This window comes from Triticum urartu, chromosome 7 (assembly GCF_003073215.2).
Source record: "Triticum urartu cultivar G1812 chromosome 7, Tu2.1, whole genome shotgun sequence".
NCBI lineage: Eukaryota > Viridiplantae > Streptophyta > Magnoliopsida > Poales > Poaceae > Triticum > Triticum urartu.
Genome location: NC_053028.1, coordinates 513,587,617 through 513,611,230, shown reverse-complemented (window position 1 = coordinate 513,611,230; position 23,614 = coordinate 513,587,617). Strand labels below are relative to the sequence as shown.

The 23,614-nt window shown below is 43.6% G+C and overlaps 2 protein-coding genes and 1 long non-coding RNA gene across 5 annotated transcripts; 2 read left to right on the top strand and 1 right to left on the bottom strand.

The window, feature by feature from the left end:
* The first annotated feature begins 6,243 nt into the window (after nucleotides 1-6,243).
* Nucleotides 6,244-8,945, top strand: LOC125523397. Its single transcript, XR_007290212.1, has 3 exons — nucleotides 6,244-7,391; nucleotides 8,000-8,082; nucleotides 8,439-8,945. It is a non-coding gene; the product is annotated as an uncharacterized LOC125523397 (long non-coding RNA).
* Nucleotides 8,946-11,233: 2,288 nt separating this feature from the next.
* Nucleotides 11,234-15,688, top strand: LOC125523251 (tRNA A64-2'-O-ribosylphosphate transferase-like). 3 transcript variants are annotated; one of them, XM_048688303.1, is made up of 7 exons: nucleotides 11,234-11,643; nucleotides 11,985-12,125; nucleotides 12,702-13,412; nucleotides 13,526-13,629; nucleotides 13,703-13,811; nucleotides 14,827-14,886; nucleotides 15,129-15,688. In XM_048688303.1, exons 1-7 carry the CDS (start codon nucleotides 11,331-11,333, stop codon nucleotides 15,296-15,298), a joined length of 1,608 nt encoding a protein of 535 aa, XP_048544260.1. In that variant the 5' UTR covers nucleotides 11,234-11,330; the 3' UTR covers nucleotides 15,299-15,688. The 3 variants fall into 3 exon arrangements, with proteins under 3 accessions (XP_048544260.1, XP_048544259.1, XP_048544258.1); XM_048688302.1 differs by having other exon boundaries at nucleotides 11,235-11,643; nucleotides 11,985-12,148; nucleotides 12,698-13,412; nucleotides 13,532-13,629; XM_048688301.1 differs by having other exon boundaries at nucleotides 11,235-11,643; nucleotides 11,985-12,148; nucleotides 12,698-13,412.
* Nucleotides 15,689-19,370: 3,682 nt separating this feature from the next.
* Nucleotides 19,371-21,649, bottom strand: LOC125521696 (40S ribosomal protein S24-1). Its single transcript, XM_048686752.1, has 4 exons — nucleotides 21,417-21,649; nucleotides 21,160-21,330; nucleotides 19,752-19,838; nucleotides 19,371-19,641 (listed from the first exon to the last, which is right to left on the bottom strand). Exons 1-4 carry the CDS (start codon nucleotides 21,540-21,542, stop codon nucleotides 19,612-19,614), a joined length of 414 nt encoding a protein of 137 aa, XP_048542709.1. The 5' UTR covers nucleotides 21,543-21,649; the 3' UTR covers nucleotides 19,371-19,611.
* Nucleotides 21,650-23,614: the final 1,965 nt, after the last annotated feature.

Sequence of the window (23,614 nt, the reverse complement as noted above, 5' to 3'; positions counted from 1 at the left end):
ATGAATGGAGAACCCAAGCCTACGAAAATCCAAGTTGTTTAAAGAAAAAGTTAAAAGATGGCATGACAAAAGGATACAAAAGCGTGAGTTTAATGTAGGTGATTATGTATTGCTATACAACTCTCGTTTAAGATTTTTTGCAGGAAAACTTCTCTCTAAATGGAAAGGTCCTTACGTTATCGAGGAGGTCTACCGTTCCGGTGCCATAAAAATCAACAACTTCGAAGGCACAAATCCGAAGGTGGTGAACGGTCAAAGAATCAAACACTATATCTCAGGTAATCCCATAAATGTTGAAACCAATGTTATTGAAATCGTAACCCCGGAGGAATACATAAGGGACACTTTCTGGAACGTTTCAGACTCCGAAAAGGAATATGTATGTTGTACGGTAAGTAAACCGACTCCAAAACAGTTTTTAAGGCAATATTTCTCCGTTTTGGATTATTTAGAAAAATAGAAAAATAAGCAGCAGTCCGGGAAGGACATGATGTCTCCACGAGGGTGGAGGGCGCGTCCTACCCTACTGGGCGCGCCCCCTACCTCGTGGGCACCTCGTGTGCTCTCTGGACTCCGTTTTCGTACACGACACATATTTTGGTCGGTAAAAATTCATTATATAATCTCCCGGGGATTTTGACTCCCGTATCACGCAAAAATCTCCTGTCTTTGTTTCGAGCTGTTTTTCTGACAGATCTAGATTATCATGGCGTCTCCAAGTGCTCCCAAGGACAAGTTCTTTGATAAGGTCATCAACCCTTACCTCGCGGAGGTGCAGCGACACCCTCAAACCATTGAGATGCGTGATGGGTTGTTGCACATCCGTGATGCTGAGGGACCAAAGGGGACCAGAAGCGTGGAGACGAGGCTCGAAGCAATGGAGCAACAAGTTTTCAAGTGTCAGGGGATGGTGGAGCGTGGACTCAACTCCAACCACATGATGATCGCAGAATTCACCAACAAACACAAGCTGGATGCCGACAACATCGGGGAGACCATCTTCAAGCTTCACGAGAAAATTGAGCACCTTCAAGCTCAAATCTATGACCTACAAAACCAAAACTATGAGTATGAATATAGATTCAAAAGGATGAGTTTGGCTGCAGATTTGAGGATCCCGGAGACTCGGCCATCTTTCTATGATGGTGAGCCTATGCCTTGGAAGAAGGACGACAAACCTACGCCATCAACAAAATCACCACCGTCTCCACCAACAAAGAAGAATTGAGTATCTGGTATGGGCACTCCACTTGGCAACTGCCAAGCTTGGGGGAGTGCCCCAGTATCGTATCACCATCACTTTATCTTTACCTTTTTCTTAATTCGATCCTTTTGGTAATATCTTGATCTAGTAGAATAAAAGTTCCTAGTATGATCTAGTCGTGAGTTTTGCTTTATTATCCTTCTATGTAATCGAGTCCGTGAGCTATATAATAAAGATTAGTGTTGAGTCAAGGGCTTGATTATTTTGCCATGATCCTAAGTGAATAAAAGAAAAGAGAAAGAAATAAAAAGAAACAAAGAGGTCATGTGAGTCTTATGGAGAGTAATGAGCTCACATAGAAAGAGTATGATGAATAAAAGTTGTTGAGGGTTGACAAACACAGTTTTGGTCATCGTTGCAATTAATAGGAAGTAATAAAGAAAGAGAGGTCTTCACATATAAATATACTATCTTGGACATCTTTTATGATTGTGAGCACTCACTAAAATATGACATGCTAAAGAGTTGGCATTGGACAAGGAAGACAACATAATGGGTTATGTTTCCTTACATCTGAGATGAATTATATTGTCTTGGATCTTCCAACATGATGAGCTTGCCTTTCCCCCTCATGCTAGCCAAATTCATTGCACCAAGTAGAGATACTACTTGTGCTTCCAAACACCCTCAAACCAGTCTTGCCATAAGAGTCCACCATATCTACCTATGGATTGAGTAAGATCCATCAAGTAAGTTGTCATCGGTGCAAGCAATAAAAATTGCTCTTTAAATATGTATGATTGATTGGTGTGGAGGAAATAAGCTTTATACGATCATGTGATATGGAAGTAATAAAAGCGACAGACTGCATAATAAAGGTCCATATCACAAGGGTCAATATAAAGTGATGTTCTTTCGCATTAAGATTTTGTGCATCCAACCATAAAAGTGCATGACAACCTCTGCTTCCCTCTGCGAAGGGCCTATCTTTTACTTTTATCTCCTACAGTGCATAAGAGTCATGGTGATTTTCACCCTTCCTTTTTACATTTTATCCTTTGGCAAGCACAATATGTTGGAAAGATCCTGGTATATATGGCTAATTGGATGTGAGTTTCCATGAACTATTACTGTTGACATTACCTTTGCGGTAAACGTTGGGAGGCAAAACTATAAGCCCCTATCTTTCTCTGTGTCCGATTAAAACTTCATACCCATAAGTATTGCGTGAGTGTTAGCAATTGTGAAAGATTATATGATAGTTGAGTATGTGGACCTGCTGAAAAGCTCTTATACATTGACTCTTTCCTATGTTATGATAAATTGCAATTGCTTCAATGACTGAGATTGTAGTTTGTTAGTTTTCAATAAAGTTTACAATTCATACTTGATATTGTGATTGAATTATTACTCTAGCATTAGAGATCATATGACAAGAGTTATATAAGTTGTTGTTCTAAGAATGATCATAATGCCCTCATGTCCGTATTTTATTTTTATCGACACCTCTATCTCTAAACATTTGGACATATTTTTTGATTTCGGCTTTTCGCTTGAGGACAAGCGAGGTCTAAGCTTGGGGGAGTTGATATGTTCATTTTGCATCATGCTTTTATATCAATATTTATTGCATTATGGGCTGTTATTACACATTATGTCACAATACTTATGCCTATTCTCTCTTATTTTACAAGGTTTACATAAAGAGGGAGAATGCCGGCAACTGGGATTCCGGGCTGGAAAAGGAGCAAATATTAGAGACCTATTCTGCACAACTCCAAAAGTCCTGAAACTTCACGGAAGATGTTTTCCAAATATATAAAAATACTGAGAGCAAGAACTTCACCAGGGGGGCCACACCCTGCCCACGAGGGTGGGGGGCGCGCCCCCCTACCTCGTGGGCCCCCTCGTGGCCCTCCGGTGGCCATCTTTTGCTATATGGAGTCTTTCGATGGGAAAAAATCATAAGCCATCTTCTCGGATGAAACTCCGTCGCCACGAGGCGGAACCTTGGCGGAACCAATCTAGGGCTCTGGCGGAGCTGTTCCGCCGGGGAAACTTCCCTCCCGGAGGGGGAAATCATCGTCAACACCAACACCAACGCTCCTCTCATCGGGAGAGGGCAATCTCCATCAACATCTTCATTAGCACCATCTCATCTCAAAACCCTACTTCATCTCTTGTATCCAATTCTTGTCTCCAAGTTTAGGATTGGTGCTAGTAGGTTGCTAGTGGTGTTAATTACTCCTTGTAGTTGATACTAGTTGGTTTAATTGGTGGAAGATCATATGTTCAGATCCTATATGCATATTAATACCCCTCTGATTATGAACATATTTATGCTTTGTGAGTAGTTACTTTTGTTCCTGAGGACATGGGAGAAGTCTTGCTATTAGTAGTCATGTGAATTTGGTATTCGTTCGATATTTTGATGAGATGTATGTTGTCTCCCCTCTAGTGGTGTTATGTGAACATCGACTACATGACACTTCACCATTATTTGGGCCTAGAGGAAGGCATTGAGAAGTAATAAGTAGATGATGGGTTGCTAGAGTGACAGAAGCTTAAACCCTAGTTTATGCGTTGCTTCGTAAGGGGCTGATTTGGATCCATATGTTTCATGCTATGGTTAGGTTTATCTTAATACTTTTGTTGTAGTTGCGGATGCTTGCAATAGAGGTTAATCATAAGTGAGATGCTTGTCCAAGTAAGGGCAGCACCCAAGCACCGGTCCACCCACATACCAAATTATCAAAGTACCGAACGTGAATCATATGAGCGTGATGAAAACTAGTTTGGCGATATTCCCATGTGTCCTCGGGAGCGCTTTACATCATATAAGAGTTTGTCTAGGCTTGTCCTTTGATACAAAAAGGATTGGGCCACCTTGTTGCACTTTATTTACTTTTGTTACTTGTTGCTCGTTATAATTTATCTTATCACAAAACTATCTGTTACCACTTATTTCAGTACTTGCAGAGAATACCTTGCTGGAAACCGCTTATCATTTTTTGCTCCTCGTTGGGTTTGACACTCTTACTTATTGAAAGGACTACGATAGATCCCCTATACTTGTGGGTCATCACTCCAGGGGGCCCACGAGGTAGGGGGCGCGCCCTAGGGGGGCAGGCGCGCCCCCCATCCTCGTGGACAGGTGGTGGGCCCCCTGGCCTTCATCTTTTGCAAGGATTTTTTATTATTTCCGAAAACTTGTTTTGTGAAGTTTCAGGTCATTCCGAGAACTTTTGTTTCTGCACATAAATAACACCATAGCAATTCTGCTGAAAACAGCGTCAGTCCGGGTTAGTTCCATTCAAATCATGCAAGTTAGAGTCCAAAACAAGGGCAAAAGTGTTTGGAAAAGTAGATACGATGGAGACGTATCACCGGGCAATTCACCGAACACCTTGTGGGCGAGGTGGGCGCAAGCCCGCCGGTGTACAGGCCCTGCGCGGGCGAAGCGCCGGAAAAGGTGTCGGGGCGGCGTCGGAGAGGCTGCCTTGGCGAACCCCTTCTTTTTCCTGGCGGGAGATGGTCTACCTAGCTGAGGCGGGCGGTGGTCGGCCCCGGGATCGGCAGGGTGGCGGCCGAGCGCGGGGGGGGGGGGGGGGGGGGGGGGGGGGGGGGGGGGGGGGGGGGGGGTAGGAGGTGAATCTGGGCGGATGGCTTGACTTTTCGCTTGTCAATGTGACCCCAGGAACGTTTTTCCCTTGCGACGGAGCCCCCGAGCGCCGGGCGCAAAAACGGGCCGAGTTGGCGGAATTCGGCGTCCTGGAGGCGCGACTGGACCGTTTTTTCGTCGCCGGCGCAAATAAACCGCCTGGGGAGGCCGTTCTGGGGGCGCGGCTGGAGATGCTCTAAACTTGACATTGGTGCTCGCATTATTCCGGGATTTATTTCAAGCTTCTGGCGATGTTCGTTCAGTGGGAGGAGACGTTCCGTCGACTGTGAGACACATGTGATGACTTCATAAAATCTTAAGATGTTATGCCGACTCAGCCTCTCGGAGGTGCTCACATGGGTAGGGGCATGCGTGCGTTCATAAAGGTGAGCGTATGCTCGTGTATGAAAGCGACTTTGATTGTATTGTGTTAAAGAAAACACATGTCTACATTTTTCATACGCATTGTACATTTTTTCTGTACATTAGGAACATTTTTTACACATGTTTAATATTTTCTTCAATGCATGATTAATATTTTTTTCCAGTATGTGATTTGATCTCTACTTTTTTCATAGATGTTGTACATTTTCATATAGATCTAAAACATTTTTTATAAATATTTCACATTTTTTAAATACATGTTTAGCAATTTAACAAAAGCATTATTTTAACATTGTATTTAAAAAATGTGATAATGTTTTAGAACATTATTTTAACAATAGTTTAGTAGCTAAACATGTATTTAAAGTGTTAACAAGTTTCAAATATGTGTTTGTAACATTATCATTAAACATATTTTATAAATACTTCACATTTTTAAATACATGTTTAGCTGTTAAAATATGTGTTAAGATTTTTTTATCATTAAGAAAATAAAAAATATATAATGTAAAATAAACATTCTTTAAATGCACTTTAGAACATTTTCTTAATGATACAAAAATCTTAACATTGCAACATTTCTTTTACATTGTACAATTTTCATTGTGAGAATGTCACAAACACATATTTGAAACTTGTTTAACACTTTTATTAAATGTAACATACATTTTTAATGTATAAATAGTTTGTATCACAGGAACATTTTTTTGCAACGTACAAACATTTTTTTAAATGTCACGAGTATTTATTTCAAAACGTGGGACATTTTCTAAATGTCAAAAAAAATCGTACACATGATTAACATTTCCTGCTTTTGTTGATTCACGTTGTACATTTTTCGTATACGTTACAAAGATATTTCAAATGCAAAATTGACATTTTTTTTAAATTTATGTTAAGTGTTTTTTTGTAATATATATTTATAGTATTTTTAAATTAAAAAAGCAAAAAGGATAAAGAAAATAAAAATGTGAATATAAAACAGAATTCTCTCCCTAATAATAAAGCATGGTTTGAGTTCTTAAGTATTATGGAAATAAACCCGTCGTCCACTATAGGCCGACCATAATAATAAGTGAAAAAAAAAGTCTCATATGCAGCCCCGTCGTTGACATCGCTATCGCGCACGAGAAGACGAGGGTTCCCTCTGCCCCGCCGCCACGCCCCCATCCTCCTCTCCCCGATTTCACCGGCGCCGGCGTGCTACCGTCTTCCTCCTCTCCCTCTCCGGCGCGCTCTACCCACCACTGCGGCGCCACAGACCACATGCTCCTCATGATGCGCCGCACGCGGGCGGCCACGTCTCGCCCGACCGTCCGCCCACACGCCTCCTCCTTTGGGGTCCGGCGAGCGGCATCGGCGGCCACGACGAATCGGCACGTGTGCGGCCACTCTGTTTCGGTTCAGGGGCTACAGACTATGCCGGATTGGCCACCGGCTCAAAGGGAACACGCGGACGTCCTGGTCCTGCTCCTCCCGACCAAGTTGATGTGGCGCGGGGCGGCGGCCTCAGAGCCTGCGGTGTACGCCTGTTGACGGGGCTCGGGGTGGCTGTGGCTGAATATCACATCTCCTCCTCTTGTCCTCATGCTCTCTGCTTTGTGTCATCTTATCTCTCCGATTCTTCTTTGGCCACATGTGCAGGTGTTTGAGGCAGGAGCGTTGATTAGCATCGGCGAAAGTACTCCGCCCACATCCTGTTTGATGTTATGCTATGACAGACTGGGAATTTTCAGATCCAACTCTTACTACTATTTAGATATTCAGAATGAAAAAACAAGTGTATCTGATGTCGGATCTGCACCTAAAACAAGTGTACATGATGTTCCAAGCTGTCCGTGATGATGGCCGAAGAGTAGGCGAGGGTCCACTGTTCATTTGATTTCGTGGGGATTATCCAGAACAATGCGATCTGGATTGAAGCCAATCCGATCCAGGTGAAACAGAAGTTGATAGATTATTCCGGAGACGAGGTGATATATATATCAAGCGGAAGTCTGTTTGTGTGACTCTGCCTGTATGTTGTCAAGTTGCAAATAGCCTGGTTTTATCAGTTGTTGCTTGATGAGAGACCAACTAGTTTATGCCTGACATTTGTGACTCTACATTTAATGCAGTACAATCGAGAGCTCACGGCATCAGGTACGCTTTAGATACAAAAACTCTCGCTCAGTTTAGTTCCCGTGGAGTGTTAAATTCTGGTGAACTATATTCGTTACAAATGGTAAGCTAAAGCAGATTTAAAAAGATGATAAATTTGCTCAAACCACGTTCAGTTTCAAAACTGACCTGAAGCTGCACTCAATGGCCCTATGGATCCTCTCTTTTAAAGAATCTACCTGTTTGTTGCCATTTTGTGGGACTTATAGGAAGAAGACATGAGGTGGAGTACTTCTTAAGATAATCCTACTCAATGCATACTAGAAATTGCTATTTGAAAAAGTTGTTCTGAAGTGACTCTTCAGGGCTTGGGAGGTTGTCAATTTTTGTGTACATGTTACTGTTGTATACTACTAATACAAATTTTGTAGTCTACAAGGGGTCTGCGGTACTTTCATAGTAGCGAATAAAGAATGAATCAAATGGGATTGATTTACTACTATACCTAAATTAGTTACATATATTGCATCTTGTGGATTAATTCTTGGTCAACTAGGTGTAGTTGATTTTTCAGTTTTGACACACACTTATCCATTTACATAATGTGGTCATATGTTTCATTTTGTGGCTAACCACGTGAAAGTATGTAGGTTCAAACCGATGCTGTGGCCAACACAGATAGTAGCAGTCAAGACAATGACTTTTTGGATGAAGAAGAGTGACTTCATGCAAGGTACTAACTTGATTCGTGAGGACTGCTACCATATGCACACAGAGTTGTTCAAGATTTTTTTTTTTTGAAGGTTGAACATTTCTCTTGGGAAGCAAATCTTGTGGCCCATGAGCTTGCTAGGGAAACCAAATTTACTTCTCCTTGAATTTTGTTGGATAATCCACCTAAATAGCATGTACCTTTATTAGTTAATGATGTAACAATCATTGAGTAATAGAAATACTTTTTTGTAAAAATAAACTTATTACTGGCATGGTGATTTTGCGAATTGATGGTTGAACTGAATACTTCGATTTTTTCCTTTTGGTCGATCGCCTAGCAGATATTTGTCTTACCTAACCTTTTGATGAAATCAGGAAATGAGTTCCAATATTGGTGTGACGAGTCCCTTGACTGAAGGAGGAGGAGGACGTCAAGGGAGGCATGAGCCGGCGGTGGCAGCATGAGCCATCACGACGCATCGCTGGGAGGCTCCGGGCGGGGGGCATGAGAGGTGTGACACAAGTGAGGAGGCGAACTAGAGAAGATGAGTAGATCGAGATGGATCATACAAGGATGAAGGGATGTTATAGAGCCGTTAGCCGACGGTGCTAATTTCCTGTGTGTGTCGATGTCGGTTGCCATGCAGTAAATGAAGAGTGCGTGTATGCCTGTGGCCCCTCCATTTTCATATTTGGAGTCCACACAGGCTGGGTGGCCGAGGGGAAGAGTGAGCGATTTTTTTGTTCCGTTTTCTTTGCCTGAGTAGGTGTCTGTGAGGACTCCTCCCCCCTTGGTGATTTTGGTGATGGTGGTGAGATGGTGGATTCTTTTTTTGCGGGATCGTTTAATATATATAGAAATTTTTCTGAGCTTCTATTTTACATGTGATGGTTCATAATTCCATATAGGCATCAGGGGTTGGGTCGTTGCATGCAGAATATGACCATATTCATATCTTCTTAAAACATATACCCCCTTCGTTCTTAAATATAAGTCTTCTTAAAAATTTAAATATAAACTATATACAAAGTAAAATGAATGAATCTATGTTTTAAAATATATCTATATATATATTTGTATGTTCATATATTTGTATGTAGTCCGTATTGAAATATCTAAGAAGTCTTATATTTAAAGACGGAGGAAGTATTTCATGTTTTCACTTTTCAGACATATGGATGGATAATGTCAGTGTTTCGAGAAAAAAAACAAGACAGTGGGCACCTACCTACCAAGTTTTTTTACGTGGACAATGCGAATGAGTTTTGCTCACACAACGTCAATTTTTTCTCCCGTTGCAACGCACGGATATATGTCTTAGTAAAAATAAAACAAGAAGTAACATGATGATGGGACGCTGTTACTGGGCCGGCTCAATACCTACTCCCTGCAAGCAGGCGAGCCGTGGTAGGACTCATAAGCAGGCGGCACACAGTTGCGCCCTTTTACCTCTAAGGGGACAGCGCATGACTCAAATCTCGGTTGGGCCAGTATGGAACTTGTACTACAGGCTAGAGATCTTGGCTCAAGTTAATTTCCCTTCTTCGTTTCGACACACCCTCCCTGTTTTATACTATATCTAGAGTCCTTCCTGCTATACTAGTCCCCATCATATTTTGGGTTAAAGTTTGACCACGTATTTGACTAGCAAAATATGAATGCATGTCACAAAAATTATATGTTGGATTCGTATCTGATTGTAGTTTCCAATGATATTAGTTTTGTTACATCTAACATATATTTTATTAGTTAAAATCACGGTCAAAATATGACCCAAAATATGAGGGGGGCTAGTAAACCAGGACAGAGGTAGATAAGGTGTATATAGAAGCTGGAGAGACGACAAATATATGACATCACAACTGGCTTCTAAGAGATGAACTTATGAGGCCGATAGTGTGTTTGACGAACCCTACACCACGGATGGTCTCTGAGCACATTGATGCAACTTCTGCTTGGTGGGAAGAAGACCATAGAATTTATTAGTGTTATATCTCTCGACGTGTGTGGCCTTCGGCAAAGGAAGAAACAGTGGAGCGTGAATGAGCCAAGTGTGAATCAATGGGTCTTCACCAACATGAACTTGTTACCCCATCTGGAGTTTACTTTGATGGCGGTAACCTTGTGGGTGATCTGGACAGCTATGCGTAAGGCGATTCATGTGGGGGGATGGGGGGCGGGGGGGGGGGGGGGGGGGGGGGGGGGGGGGGGGTTCCAAATCCCCCTCTGAACACACCTTTTTGCCCAAAGATCCCTAGCTCATGCTAATGATTCCAAAAAAAGTTAATCAGATCGCTCAAGTAAGCCAAGTGCAACCGAAAAATTATATATGGCTTCCCTCTGCAGGGGACAAGGCAAAGGTAAATATAGGTACAACAGTTTCAACTTTCAAGGAACGAGGTATATGGGGTCATGTGAGTAGTGTGCCGAAATTACCATGGTGGATATTTAGGCACCTCGATGGTTCTTTCTCAAGGAATCAATGTTGATTAGATGCTTGAAAGTCTCACCTATAGGGAGGCCCTTGCCCTAGTGGACAGGGTCATGGTACATAGATTGCATATTACCTCTACTATCTCTCACTTGTCTAGGTCGAGCGACCAAATTTTAGCCACATAAAGCATTAGGCTGACTTGTTTTGGCTCTAAAAGTTGCATACGATCACAGATTAACTTCACCATGAAAGTTATTTGCCTTGTCGAGGCGAACAAATTTGCTTTCTGATGTATTTGAGGTCATCTTGAACGGGGAATCATGCAAGTGGTGTCAACAAAAGCCCATTTGAACTTGACATAACTCCAACGTCAGAACTCCGATTTGAGGAATCCTTGTATCCATCTCGGATAGGGCTATCCAACCGCAACCTCCAACCTTTAATTTGACTTCATATTTCAATAGGCTCGTGTCTTCTCGAGCCACATGATGATTCTCTAATATAATAAACTATATCCGATTAATCTCCCTAAAAATATCCAATTAATCACTGAAACTTACTGAGTTTTCCTTTTTAATAAAAAATCCTAAAATATCGTGAATTTCTGTTTACCTCGGAAAACAAATCTCTGTCGGACTGCCTTCACCTTACACTGTTTGATTAGCTCACGCTGTACTATATCCGAGTATCTGACGGTGGTAGCACTGACGAAATCCGCAGTAACAAAAAGGGCAAAGAGGCGGCGACGTGTGCCTGACACAGACCAAACCGGTAGTACCTCCGAGTCCCAGCCGCCACTCTGCCCCGGAACCAGAGCCCGCATCTTCTCCCCATGGCGGCGGCGGCGTCAGAGCACGCGGCCGAGGAGGGGACGATGAGCATCTACAAGGCGGCGAGGCGCATCAAGCGGCGGGAGAGCACCCTGTACAACGCGCTGCGGAGCGTGGCCGACGACGCGGCCTTCGTGGCCGAGATCGCGGCGCTGTGGCCGACCCTGCCGCTGGTCGCCAACCTCCGGTGCGGCCTCTGGTACGCGCAGCCGCGCTCCCTCGCCGCCACCTGCTACTTCAAGTCCACCGACGGCCACGCCGGCAACTGGGCCTTCTCCACCGCCCGCCTCAATCTCCACCTCGCCCTCCTCGCCGGTATGTATATGCATCTCGCTCCCTCCCTTCGTTACACAACTTGTACTGGTAAGTATAGTGGTGCGTATCCAGAAGTAGGAGTTCGAAGAAAATTTGTTTCTCTGAATCATTAATAATTCAATTTCGTTCGCTTGGGGTTAATTCAAATAGTCCACTGCCAAAAAAGTGTGAATATGAGTGCAGATATGCTCATCATGTGAACTCCTCAACTATTGCGTATACAGGGCCATAATGTTGAAGATGTTTTTGGCGACAATGGAATGGCGAGTGCAATATGCCTGAACTTTAGGGGATTTAGCTTAAGTTGAGCCTAATTTGTTTTGTTGTTATCATTTGAGCAGGGGAAAGAGGAGGATGCATAATAGTTGATTCAACAAGGAAAGGGAAACGATTTCCAGATAGCATGGCAAAGACAATACCCATTTGGTGCTGCGTTCTCAATCGAGCCATTCAGAGGCATCGACTGCGGGCTATCAACCAAGGTAGCGGATTGAATTCCGAAATGGTTCGTATATGGATTGCTTCGATTTATTAGAATATGCATGTATATCCTGCTAATGTCCACTTGTGAGCATTTTCTTTACCCCGATGCTTTGCCATTGCTATATTTGAAATTTGTAAGGTAGACCATGCCTGTTTTGGCATTATCCTTATATTAAGTTACTGTCTAGGAGCAAGCTATTACTCCCTCCGTTCCGAATTACTTGTCGCAGATATGGATGTATCTAGATGTATTCTAGTTCTAGATACATCCATTTCTGCGACGAGTAATTTGGAACGGAGGGAGTATTAGTTTATTACTCTAGAAAACTACATGGCAAAATAAGGGCAGCAGTGCTAATTTCATGATTTAACATGGCATCCACTTCACTATCAACATTGCTATTTGGGATGAAATCACAACTCACAACCGTATATTGTAGTTTAGTCGCAGTATATCTTCCTTTTCTGTTATTTGAGCCTTTGTTTCCATGTTGCGGATTGTTCTTTCTGCAAGAAGAATATAATTATGTGTTCACTTGTTCTCACAATGTTCCATAATTTTGTCTGTCAGTCAGCTGTTGTATCAAACGGGGATGCTGAAGAGTACTCTGGTTCATCAAACTGGGATAGCTCAGTTCATCTTCCTGTATGGGTTCTGGAAACTGAGAGAAATGCAATAGAGGGGCGTATTGAAGAATGGGTGGACCTATTTGAATCTTGTGGTGCAGACATTCATTCTCTTGCATTAGGTTTGCAAAAACCACTCCGTCCACTGTGGATATCACAAAATACACGTATATGGTTGAATGAAGTACCAGATCATCAGTTATGGGACTTCACTCCCATCATATTAGTTTCAGCATCTGCATCTGGTACAGTGGCTACACAAAGAACGGCGTCAGAATTCAGCTGGCGCTATATTCCTGGTGCAGGAGATGATGAAGAGAGTTGGGCACGTGGTCTAACTCCTACATTATTCTGGAAGCATTCGTATGATCTACTTGATGGTGGACCAGATCTTTGTAATCAGTTAGTTGCCGACATCGTTGAAAAGGATAGGGTTTACCGTGCACAGAGGGGTGAACATTCTCCACAAGTTATAGTTAAGCATATAAAGTGCTCAAGCCATGGACAAGAATCATACACGGGAGATCATACAATTATCACACAACCTATGAACTCGAACCCTTCTACTCTTGCTCCAGCAAATACACAGTACTCCAATGATGGTCATGTAGTCTTCTGGATTGGGACATCAAACATTGCAGTAGCATCTACCATGCAAGGTATACTGATTAACTGTGCAACATCTTTAATAGTGTTGTTCATTTAGGAATAAAAATTAGTTGACATAGCAAAGAACCTTAATGATAGTGTTTTTGATGTCCCTTTTATGTAGTTGCAGATGGCTTGGCTGATATGGATTGCATACTGAACTGTGACAGCACATCAAGATTGCCTTCTAATTCATCAGAAGATTCTTACCTTGAACTACCTATTGTGGTTAGTGATATTGTTTTTACCCTTTGTGTTTCCTTTTTATTCAGACATCAACATCTATATTTCCGTTTTGCAGGATTCCAAGGATGAACGATTTTCTTTGTTGAAAAATCTTCCCAAAGCAGTTAGCTTTGCAAAGAATAATCTAATCGCAAGGAGAAAAATGCTGCTATGTTGTCAAAGTGGTGAGTTGACAAAGTTCACCTACCAAAAGGAAATATTGCATGCACTTCCCTTGTACCGTGTAGAAAACTATACCATTTGTGAACACGTTATTATAGCAGCATTTTTCAAAATACCAGCATCCTTATTTCAAAGGTTGAGTGCACACATGACCACTAAACTCTAAAACCAGACAAATCTAATTTTCAACTATCCAAACTGGGCAGAATCAACCCCCCCCCCCCCCCCCCGGATCGCTTCAGTTTTGACTATTTCAAAGTGTGTCTAGATGTCTTACCGCCTATTTTTCTTCCATGTGAGCTCTGCATCATCGCTTGTGTTTAGTGGAAATTTCAGGGAAACTAGTTTAGTCCCAAAATTTTCTAGATTGAAAACATTTTGTCATATTTATAGTTTTATTTTTTATTCTTTTGAACTTGGAAAATCAGGAGGAAATACATTTTTAACTTTGGGGGTTTGTTTTCTAAATTTGTTAAATTATAGAAGACCTCACTCTTATGTATTTTCAAGCTTTTTTTGAATGATCTGGAGGTACTGTGGCAGACAGCATCGGCAGCATGTCATCTAAAACCACTTTGAAGTAGTCAAAACCAGTACTCTACCTTGTTTTCAGCACTGAGGGTTATATTTATCCAGTTCTAGAGTTTAGGGTAGTCAGACAGTTTAGGGATGCAAAATACACCTCCCTCCCCCCTCTTTTTTTTATAAATAATCCTTTTTGGGTCCGTCGGTGGAGAAAGTGCGCTAGAGTGGCTCCCTTTGCCGGCTGTTAAATGGTGCCATGCCAATGTTCATTGGCCACGCCACAGACCATGATGTGGCCCCATTGAGTTAACTTTAGACTCCCATGGTGGCAAGTAAATGCCACATCACCGAGTGTCGTGTGACAACCACAAGTCAGTTTTGGTAATATGTTAGGGTGGGCATTATTTGATCAATATTTCTTCGAAAAACGTTATTTAGCAAAAAGTTTGTCTATTCCTGTTAGCTTAACTCTTTTTTTACCTGCCCTTTCAGGAGAAGATATAAGCATTTGTGTGGCTTTGGCAATAATCACACGGTTATTCAATGACACTGGTAAGCATAATCATGAGTGTAATTATAATTATGGGTTTCAAGAGTAAATAGGAGTTCTGTTCTTATTTATCCGCATAGCTGCATGACATACAAATTTATTTTTCTTCGCTCATTTCTAACCATGGATAACCATAATGCAATCAATTTTTTTTAATACTAGGTAGGTGCTCTGTAGAACTATATATACTTCGAATAAGTCATGTCTATTCATCTTGAACTAATCAGTATGTATTTATCTCAAGGGTGCTTCGACTGCGGCGAATCTTTTATGAGAAGAGACATCACCAAGTTAGAGATGAGGAAGAGGCTGGTGTTCATTTGCAAATACGCCGTTAATGCGCGGCCATCTAGGGGAAACTTGAGGCAGGTCTATGGTTTTCTATGCAACGAAAAGGAACAGCTGCCCCATTAGTTCTGTGGATAAATGCATCCGATCAGGCATTCGTTCTGATCAGTTGCCACAGAATAGTCAGGTTTGGGCCTGTAGTTGATTCTTGTGTGCTCTTCATTCTCCAATGATCTTCTAGTGTCTGACCAATTAATGATTACTAGTTGTCCTTGGAATAGCTCAAGCAACACCGTCCAGATGGACCCCATACTGATCAACATTTCTTCATTTGAATGAAAATCAGTTAGAGACAGTTATGTACTGGCAACAGCCAAATACCCAAGTGACTTTTTGAACCGACTTTTATACTTGTGAGAGAGCTTGTAATGATGGAGCCACAGTTTTGGGTTGGTTTATCTTGACGATGTAACATTATTTGCACCAACTCCTAATCCCACAGACATTCATTTTATTTGTTCTTCGAGCCTGTACTGCTGTTTTTACAGTTATATGGTTGGAAACCTCTCAGAAAAAGAAAGGGTATATGGTTGGGAAACTCGGCCTAGCATATCAAAATGTGAAGTGCTCGTCTTGAATCTAATACTCCTTTTGTCCACAAATGTAAGAAACTGTCGAAATGTCTTATATTTAAGAACAGACGGTGTGCTAGTGTGGAAAGAAAGCTCGGAGGAAGTGTGTCCTAAGCAATACCTTGTGCAAAGGCTTGTGACGAATTGAGCAATTTAACACGTTGATGATGTTGCACTGGATTGTGATCGGGTTTATAGGGTTTATAGTCGTATATGTACATACAAATTGATACATAAATCTGAGATGTGAAAAACTTAACAATATTAGATAGAAACCTTGAATACATTGATGAATGATGACAATGGTGCAGCCGAGGTCATAAGATGAGTCAATACATGACGTCTTATGTAGTAGAGGATCATCTGTCAAAGGAGATTTTGCAGATAATTTAGCAAGATGGGCTTGGCTTATCAGAACGGATAGAATAATTCCTTGGGCTTGGTTACTCTGCTCCGAATTTTTAAGAACCCTTTGAGAAGGCGTTCAAGGGGTTCTCAAATGAAACATAAAAGTAAAAACGTCCATTTTATGAAGGTTTTATTTTCTGTAATCATTTACTCTATCCCTAATATAAAAACCTTTTTCAAGCTAGGACGGATGGAGTAGGTGTTAATGTAAACGAAATGTAGTAGTGGCTCGATGGAAGCCTAGAGTCTTCAGTTGATCCAGTACATGGGATGTATATCCCATTCTCAAATGATCTATTATTCTGCTAATAAAGGGTTGACAGATGGTACAAGTCTAGAGGCGATGATCAGAGAGGTACGAATATTATGAGGAGGTAACAAACCAGTTATATCACGAAAACACTTAATTAGTAGCATCCTCACTGGGGTCACAAATACATACGCAAGATTGGCCTGGAATACATGATGTATGCTTTGCCATTGTCAACGATACGGGAAGTGGAAAATTTCTCAAAGCAAATATTTGGAAGGATAAACACTACTCCCTCCGTTGTTTCAATGTTTATAGTTCAAAATGCTTAATGAAATACATAAAGTACATGATTTGGAGTAAAATACAGAAAGTTGAGATTATCGCTTAGTTAAATCAAATATTTTCAATGTTTATAGTTCAAAATGCTTAATGAAATACTCCCTCTGTTTCATAACGAACTGCATATAGATTTTTTGAAAAATCACTTTACAAACTTTGATCAAGTTTATGAAAAGAACTATTTGTATCTACAATATCAAATATATATATTTTTTGAAACGGAGGCAAAAGATTTGCCTCATCCATTAAATAAGCAGAAGAGAGTTACCCAGTTAATTAATGAAAAACCGGGCGAAAACCATAACAAACCGCTGAGCGGCACACATAAGATACCCACACACGCCACTCCAAAGAGGGCCTCGTCGAGACAATACAACGATGTTATCGTCATCACTTCTTCCCTAAAGGCGTCATCGCCATCCCAAACTCTGAGAAACGACTCCGACTTCGCCAAAGACGATCGTCGAACCAACCCACACTGAAAATGATGTGTGTAATCACATGAAGATCCGCACCAAACCTCAGCCACCGCGACGAGACAGCAGAGCTGCGACACCAACAGGAAGCTACGAAGAAGAACCAGGCAAGGCTGGCGTCGTGGAAGATCACCGAACGGACCACCTGCTACCCGTCATCGTACACCACAGGGCCCCGCCACCGCAGCTTCAACTTCAAAGCACCAAACCAGCCGAGGCCATCCCACGAACATGCCGAAGAAGAGCCGATTACCTCAACCAAAGCCACGTCTCCTACATCGTTCCCCGTGACACCGTTGCCACAGAAGCCTCAGCGCCAACTCCATCACCTCCGGTCCCGCTTGCCAATGTCCAGCTACAAAGATGAAGCCCTCGAGAGGGGATACGACGCCAAGACGCCGCCATCATCCGATCGCTCAGGATCTAGGGTTTCCCCCGAAGCTGTAGCAACGGCTGGATCCAACATGGGAAGGGTGCAATAGCAATGCGACGATGCCTCCAAGAAGGTCTACGGCGCCCAAGGTCGCCGCCATCGCCGGTCAAAGGCCCATGGCCGAGACAGGGTTTTCACCCAAGCTACTAGCACCAGCACGTCAATCCAGCATCGACAAGACCACCAGCCACAACCTCCCACGAACAAGTAAGTCGATGAAGAAGAACCGAGCAGCCACCGGAGCAAACCGCACCTCGCGGAGACAATCGGAGAGCCGCCGGCTAGATCAGTCCACGGCCGGCCAGAACCAGTGCCACCGGACGCAGCACGAGCCTCCACACCCTGCACAGCACCATGCCAGCAAGGAACGAGCGCCGCCCGAGGCCGAGAACCACCGCGGTTCTCAGCCACAGCCCTGGACCAGGCACACCGACGCGCAGATCCTCGTGCACGCCGGAAGCCGCAGACATCAGATCCTCTGCATCTGCAGCCCCCCTGCTTCGAAGACGACCGATTCGCCGGGCACACCGCCCTGCGCCCGCCTCCCACGCCTCGGACCTCAGCGCACCCAGAACTGCGCCTGGGCGCTAGATCCGACAAACATGCCTCCCGCGCCAGAACCTCCACCTCCAGCCGCCCCTTGCTGCCCGCCGATGCACCTCGCTGCAGGCCTCCACTTGCTTGCGCCACGCAGCCGCACTTCTACAGTTCCTCGACCTCCACCCATCAGCGGCGCCCATAGCCGTCGCCGGAGCCGCCAGATCCGCCGCACAAGACTCGCCTTGGACCTCCACGAGCTAGCGCCACCGAGAGCCCCTGCGCTCGCGCCGCGCCGGCCGGCGCGGCCTCGTCACCACGCCACAGACGCGAGCACCCTCGCCAACGCAAGGACCCCTGCCGATTCGAGCGGCCCGCGCCACCCAAATCCGAGCGAGGAGGGAAGGGCCCCGCCGCCGCCGACGCTGCCCGAGCTTTGCCCGGCGACGCCCTCTAGCGGCGGCGAGGGGAGGAGGAATAGGGGCTGTGGCGCTGGCGGCAGCGGCGGGAATTATGAATCTACATATTATGATGATTCTAATGATATGTTTGGCATTCTACATGTAAATATTTTCTGCACAAACTTACTTAGTTTGTGATGTTTGACTTCTCAAAAATAGTCGTGGTCCTGTTTGGTCGTTTTTTTCCTTTTTAATACTCCCTCGTCCCTTTAGTATAAAAATTGTATTTGTTCCCTTGGTCCCTTTAGTATAAAATTGTATTAGAGTTGAGACACTTATTTTAAGACAAAGGCAGTATGAGATTGCAAGCTAAGAACTATAACGAGTTTTTTCAGAGGTCTCCAACGTCGAGATGCACATTTTTGTTCCGTCAAGAGGCAGAATTGTTTCTCAGCTTAGATAGGCTCTTGTTTTGTAGGTGGTGCCTTTCTTTTGACTTTGCGGGTGTGGTGTCATGGTAAGTTCAATTCTGCCTTCTATAAAGCTACCGTACACCCAGACATACTCCAGGAAGAAAAAAAAAAGACATGCTAGAGTAGCTCCAATGCCCCCTAAACAGAACTTGAAATCACTAAAAAAGAGATCCGCTAGAGTTGCTCCAATGACACCTAACCAGAACTTGAAATCGCTCGTAAGAAATCATTCCATTGCGCAACATGGAAACATTCAAGGGGGAAATAACCCACAATGCATTTTGACTGATCAATGGCCGAAACCAAGAACAACGACAACCAGGTGTATATGATAGTCTGACAAGTTCCTCAAAATCATAGCATAAGATACTACAAAATGCCTCTTAACATACCAGGAGATGACATAAATGACAAAGTCTTTTCTAGTTATAATTAAGCACTCAGCAACATTGCCACAGGGATACCGTCCTAAACCAAGCAAAGGCCCTTACTTCTTCTTCGCATCTCCGGCCTTGGTCTGCAAAAAATGACACAACAGAAAATATAGTTTGGTCAACATGTTTAACAAAGAGAGCATATTCAAGTTCAACTTGAACTAGATGTGAGAAATGCTGTATTAAAACTGACCTTCTTCACACCACGGATCTTCTTGGTCCTGTTTTTCCTTTCCTTGATCTGCTTTCGTGACTTCTCCACCTTTGTAGCAAGACCGTTCTGACAAGATGCAAAGATATTAGCAATTCCAGACATAGAAAGAGGACCATACAATGTCATTGAAAACAACAAATATATACTATAGAGCACCACGTTGCACCTTCTATGGAAGATACATGTTCAATGTCAAGCTTGGGTACAGATCACAAAAGATGCATGAAAATAACCACTATATGATGAAATTGTAAATATAGCCTGCTAGGCACTACTATACAGCAGCAAGCAAGAATCTAGTAATAGTCACATGGAAATTTATCCAAGTAAAGTCTTCCACTATTAAAGCTGTTTAGGTCAGTTTAGAAGCTAAGCCAAAATTCCAATTGTAATGAACTAATATGATGTGCAACTCTGACTCGCTGAAGGTGACTGCAACGCAACCCACAATAGCAAAACAAAGAAGTACCACACCTTAAAAGAAAGACGTATACAAACATTTATACTCAATTGTGAAATCATCTTTACTAGCACCTTTTCATATCAACAACATAATTGGGCTACATAAAGTACAAAACTAACGGAAACAAGTTACACCCCATATCAATAATGGTAGGGATGCGACTTCAACCATCTCTACATCCAAATGTGAACTTCAACAATTCGGAGGACTACAACTGCTAACAAGGCAAACACATAATTTGGTCGGATACACATTAAGCTTGCCAGCAGCACCATCATGGTAACCACAACAAGGCTTGTGCACAAACAAACCCTTGGTTAAACAGCTTATGTATCGCCCCAGTATATTCATCAGTTACACATGACTGATAGGTAATGACTTATAGAAGATCATTATACTCAATTTGCAAGACAATATGCCATTCTTAGCGCCATTTCAACCTAACAGCCAATTTCGTTCAAGCTATGGGATGGGTTTGGGACTTAACCTGACAAACACTGATGGATTAGAAAGGGTTAACTTTATCCTGGAAGGACATGGGGGTAACTTAACCTGACAATAGCATTCAAACCTGCAAACTGAGGTTTGAGCAAACAAACCAAAAGGTCACCCACAGAACGAGTCGTTCCAAATTATAGTTTCCTACCACTAACTCACTTAATCTAGCAAACAGTAACTTCTGCTAATCAGGCCACTTCCAAAACACAAAATGGAAGCAAATCTAGCTTTCTAACTCGAATCAAAAGAAACCTAAGTGAGCAGCATAAAATTCACCGAGACTAAGAAGCCTCAGTTAGATCAATACAAATCACTACATCTCGACCCATGGGTGAGCACAGCGCAAACAAATACTAGCGCACATCTAGACGAGAGGACACAACTAAGCTCAATGTGAAGAAGAAACGAGGGAGAACCGATCCGTACCCTGATGAGGCGGTACTTGGGCTCGAACTTCTTGGCGGACTCGAGGTTGTCGTAGATGAGACCAAACCCGGAGGACTTGCCGCCTCCGAAGTGGGTGCGGAACTTGAACACGAAGATGCAGTTGGGGTCCTTGACCTCGTACACCTTGGCGAGCCTCTCCTTGAGCTCCGCCTGCGCACAAGCACACGAGCGCTTCAGAAACGACGACGAAATGCAACGGAACCAAGGAACGAGAGGAGGGGGGCGAGATCTCAGACCTTGGAGACGTTGGCGCGGCCGGGGTGGATGACCTCGAGCACGAACTGCTTGCGGGCGAGCAGGCGGTTGGTCATGAACTTGCGGGTGCGGAGGGTGACCGCCGTGGTGGTCTTGGCGTCCGCCATGGCTGATTCGACCTCGCTTCGCGGTGGGCTGACTGCGGAGGAGGTGGCGGCGGCGGCGGCGGCGCGAGGGGGAGGAAAGCGGGGGTAGCAGGGAGGGGAGGGAGGGGCGGCTGAGCATATATATATATATATCTTGTGAAACCCTAGGGAGTTAATCGTTTCCTACGTGGGCCGAGTTGGACTCTTCGGAGCCCATTTTCGTGCTTGCTGGGCCTTCACTATCTCCCGAATTTGTTAAAGAATTGTTTTCTCCAGTATAAAAAGGCCCAGGTAACTAGGGCGGAGCTCAACTGGTCCTTGGCAGCCCAGCCCAGCAGAAAATAAGGAAGGATGATAGAAAAACTATGAAATCACTAATTAAGGAGTACTCGTTGCAAAGAACACTCCATTTTCTTAGGTCGCGACAGGTGACGCACATGCAGCGCGCCACTTGTCGCAACCTGGAAGTTTTCCCTTTTTTGTAGATCCGTTTATTCAAAACGTTTTATCTCTTAAACCGTGCGTCCAAATCTTGAACCGTTTTCATCATTGGATTCCTCGCGTCGAGATCTTCAAAACTGGATCTCATGTTGATAGGTTTTGACGAACTTTTTTTTCATGGAAAAAACCGGACGAAAAAAACCGGGCGAAAAAACCGAACCGGGAGCATGGTTTTTTCCCTTTCCGGAAGAGGCACGCCCGTGCCTCTCGCGAAATCACAACCGTGCCTCTTGTGAAAGCAAAACCGTGACTCTCGTGGAAGGAAAAAAAACAGAAAACGCGTTTTTTCCCGTTTCTGAGAGGCACGGCGTGACTCTCGCGAAGGCACAACCGTGCCTCTCGCGAAGCAAAACCGTGACTCTCGCGAAAGAAAAAAAAACAGAAAACGTGTTTTTATCCCTTTCCTAGAGGCACGGCCATGACTTTCGCGAAAGCACAACCGTGCCTCTCGCGGAAGCAAAACCGTGACTCTCACGAAAGAAAAAAAAACAGAAAACGTGTTTTGTTTTTTCCTTTCCTAGAGGCACGGTCGTGACTTTCGCGAAAGCACAACCGTGCCTCTCGCGGAAGCAAAACCGTGACTCTCACGAAAGAAAAAAAAAACAGAAAACGCGTTTTTTTTCGTTTTCGAAAGGCACGGCCGTGACTCTCGCTAAAGCACAACCGTGCCTCTCGCGGAAGAAAAAACGTGACTTTCACGAAAGGAAAATAAAAGAAAACGCGTTTTTTCGCGCAAATTTTTTTTTCAATTTTTTTGATCGAAAAGCTAAGAAAGACCGGGGGAAAACCAAAACGTCGAAAAAACCCGGAGAAAAAACCGTTTAAAAAGCCGAAAACGCGTGCGAAAAAATAATAAAAAAACAAAATCTGAAGGAAGCATCCAGAGCGCGACACGTGACGAATGGCTGAGAGCGCGCCAAGTGGCGCTGATCGTTGCGAGGCTCCCGAAGGAGCGCTCGTTAACTAGTTGCTCCCGAAAAACTAACTTTGTGAAAATCGCAGACACTCTTTTTACGATCTGGTTTGCTAGGAGGCAAGCTATCCATGAAGGCATATTCCAAAGCCCCGGAGCAACTCATGTGTTTATAAACCGTTTCATCTCTGAGCTTAAAATAATCAAGGAACCGCCCGCGGGTGGTAGAGCTGGTGGAGCGCGACTAGGTCCTAGAACACGCTCCAGAGCACCACCCTAGGGTTTTGCTAAAATCCATGTTGATGCAGGGGTTTCAAGATCGGGAGGAGCAGTAGTGGAGGTTTGTCGAGATCATCATGGTAACTATATGGGGAGCTCATCTTTGATCATACCCGGTCTACAAGATGCTAGTACACTTGCTTGTGCGAAGCCCTCACGTTGGCAGAAGATCTTGGCCTCCAGAACTTTGAGGTAGCATCAGATGCACAGCAGGTGATAAGTGATATAGCTAAAGGAAGTTGGGGTCATCATGGAGTCATTATTGTGAAGATAAAAACATAGCAATTAACTTCAGTTGTAATTTTTCTTTTGAAAGTCGTTTAGCCAATGAGGATGCTCATAAGTTAGCTAGATTGTCCCTTTAGTTAGGACCGGGTCATCACGTGTGGTTTCTGGAACC

Bases quoted from the DNA above. Each gene is read 5' to 3' on its own strand.
- LOC125521696 (XM_048686752.1), bottom strand. From the start codon at position 21,542: ATGGCGGACGCCAAGACCACCACGGCGGTCACCCTCCGCACCCGCAAG. The intron at 21,331-21,416 runs GTCTGAGATCTC...GCTTGTGCGCAG, and splicing joins GCCGCGCCAACGTCTCCAAG to GCGGAGCTCAAGGAGAGGCT. The intron at 19,839-21,159 runs GTACGGATCGGT...GCATCTTGTCAG, and splicing joins CCAAGTACCGCCTCATCAGG to AACGGTCTTGCTACAAAGGT.
- LOC125523251 (XM_048688301.1), top strand. From the start codon at position 11,331: ATGGCGGCGGCGGCGTCAGAGCACGCGGCCGAGGAGGGGACGATGAGC. The intron at 12,149-12,697 runs GTTCGTATATGG...TTTGTCTGTCAG, and splicing joins GCGGATTGAATTCCGAAATG to TCAGCTGTTGTATCAAACGG. The intron at 13,812-14,826 runs GTGAGTTGACAA...CTGCCCTTTCAG, and splicing joins GCTGCTATGTTGTCAAAGTG to GAGAAGATATAAGCATTTGT.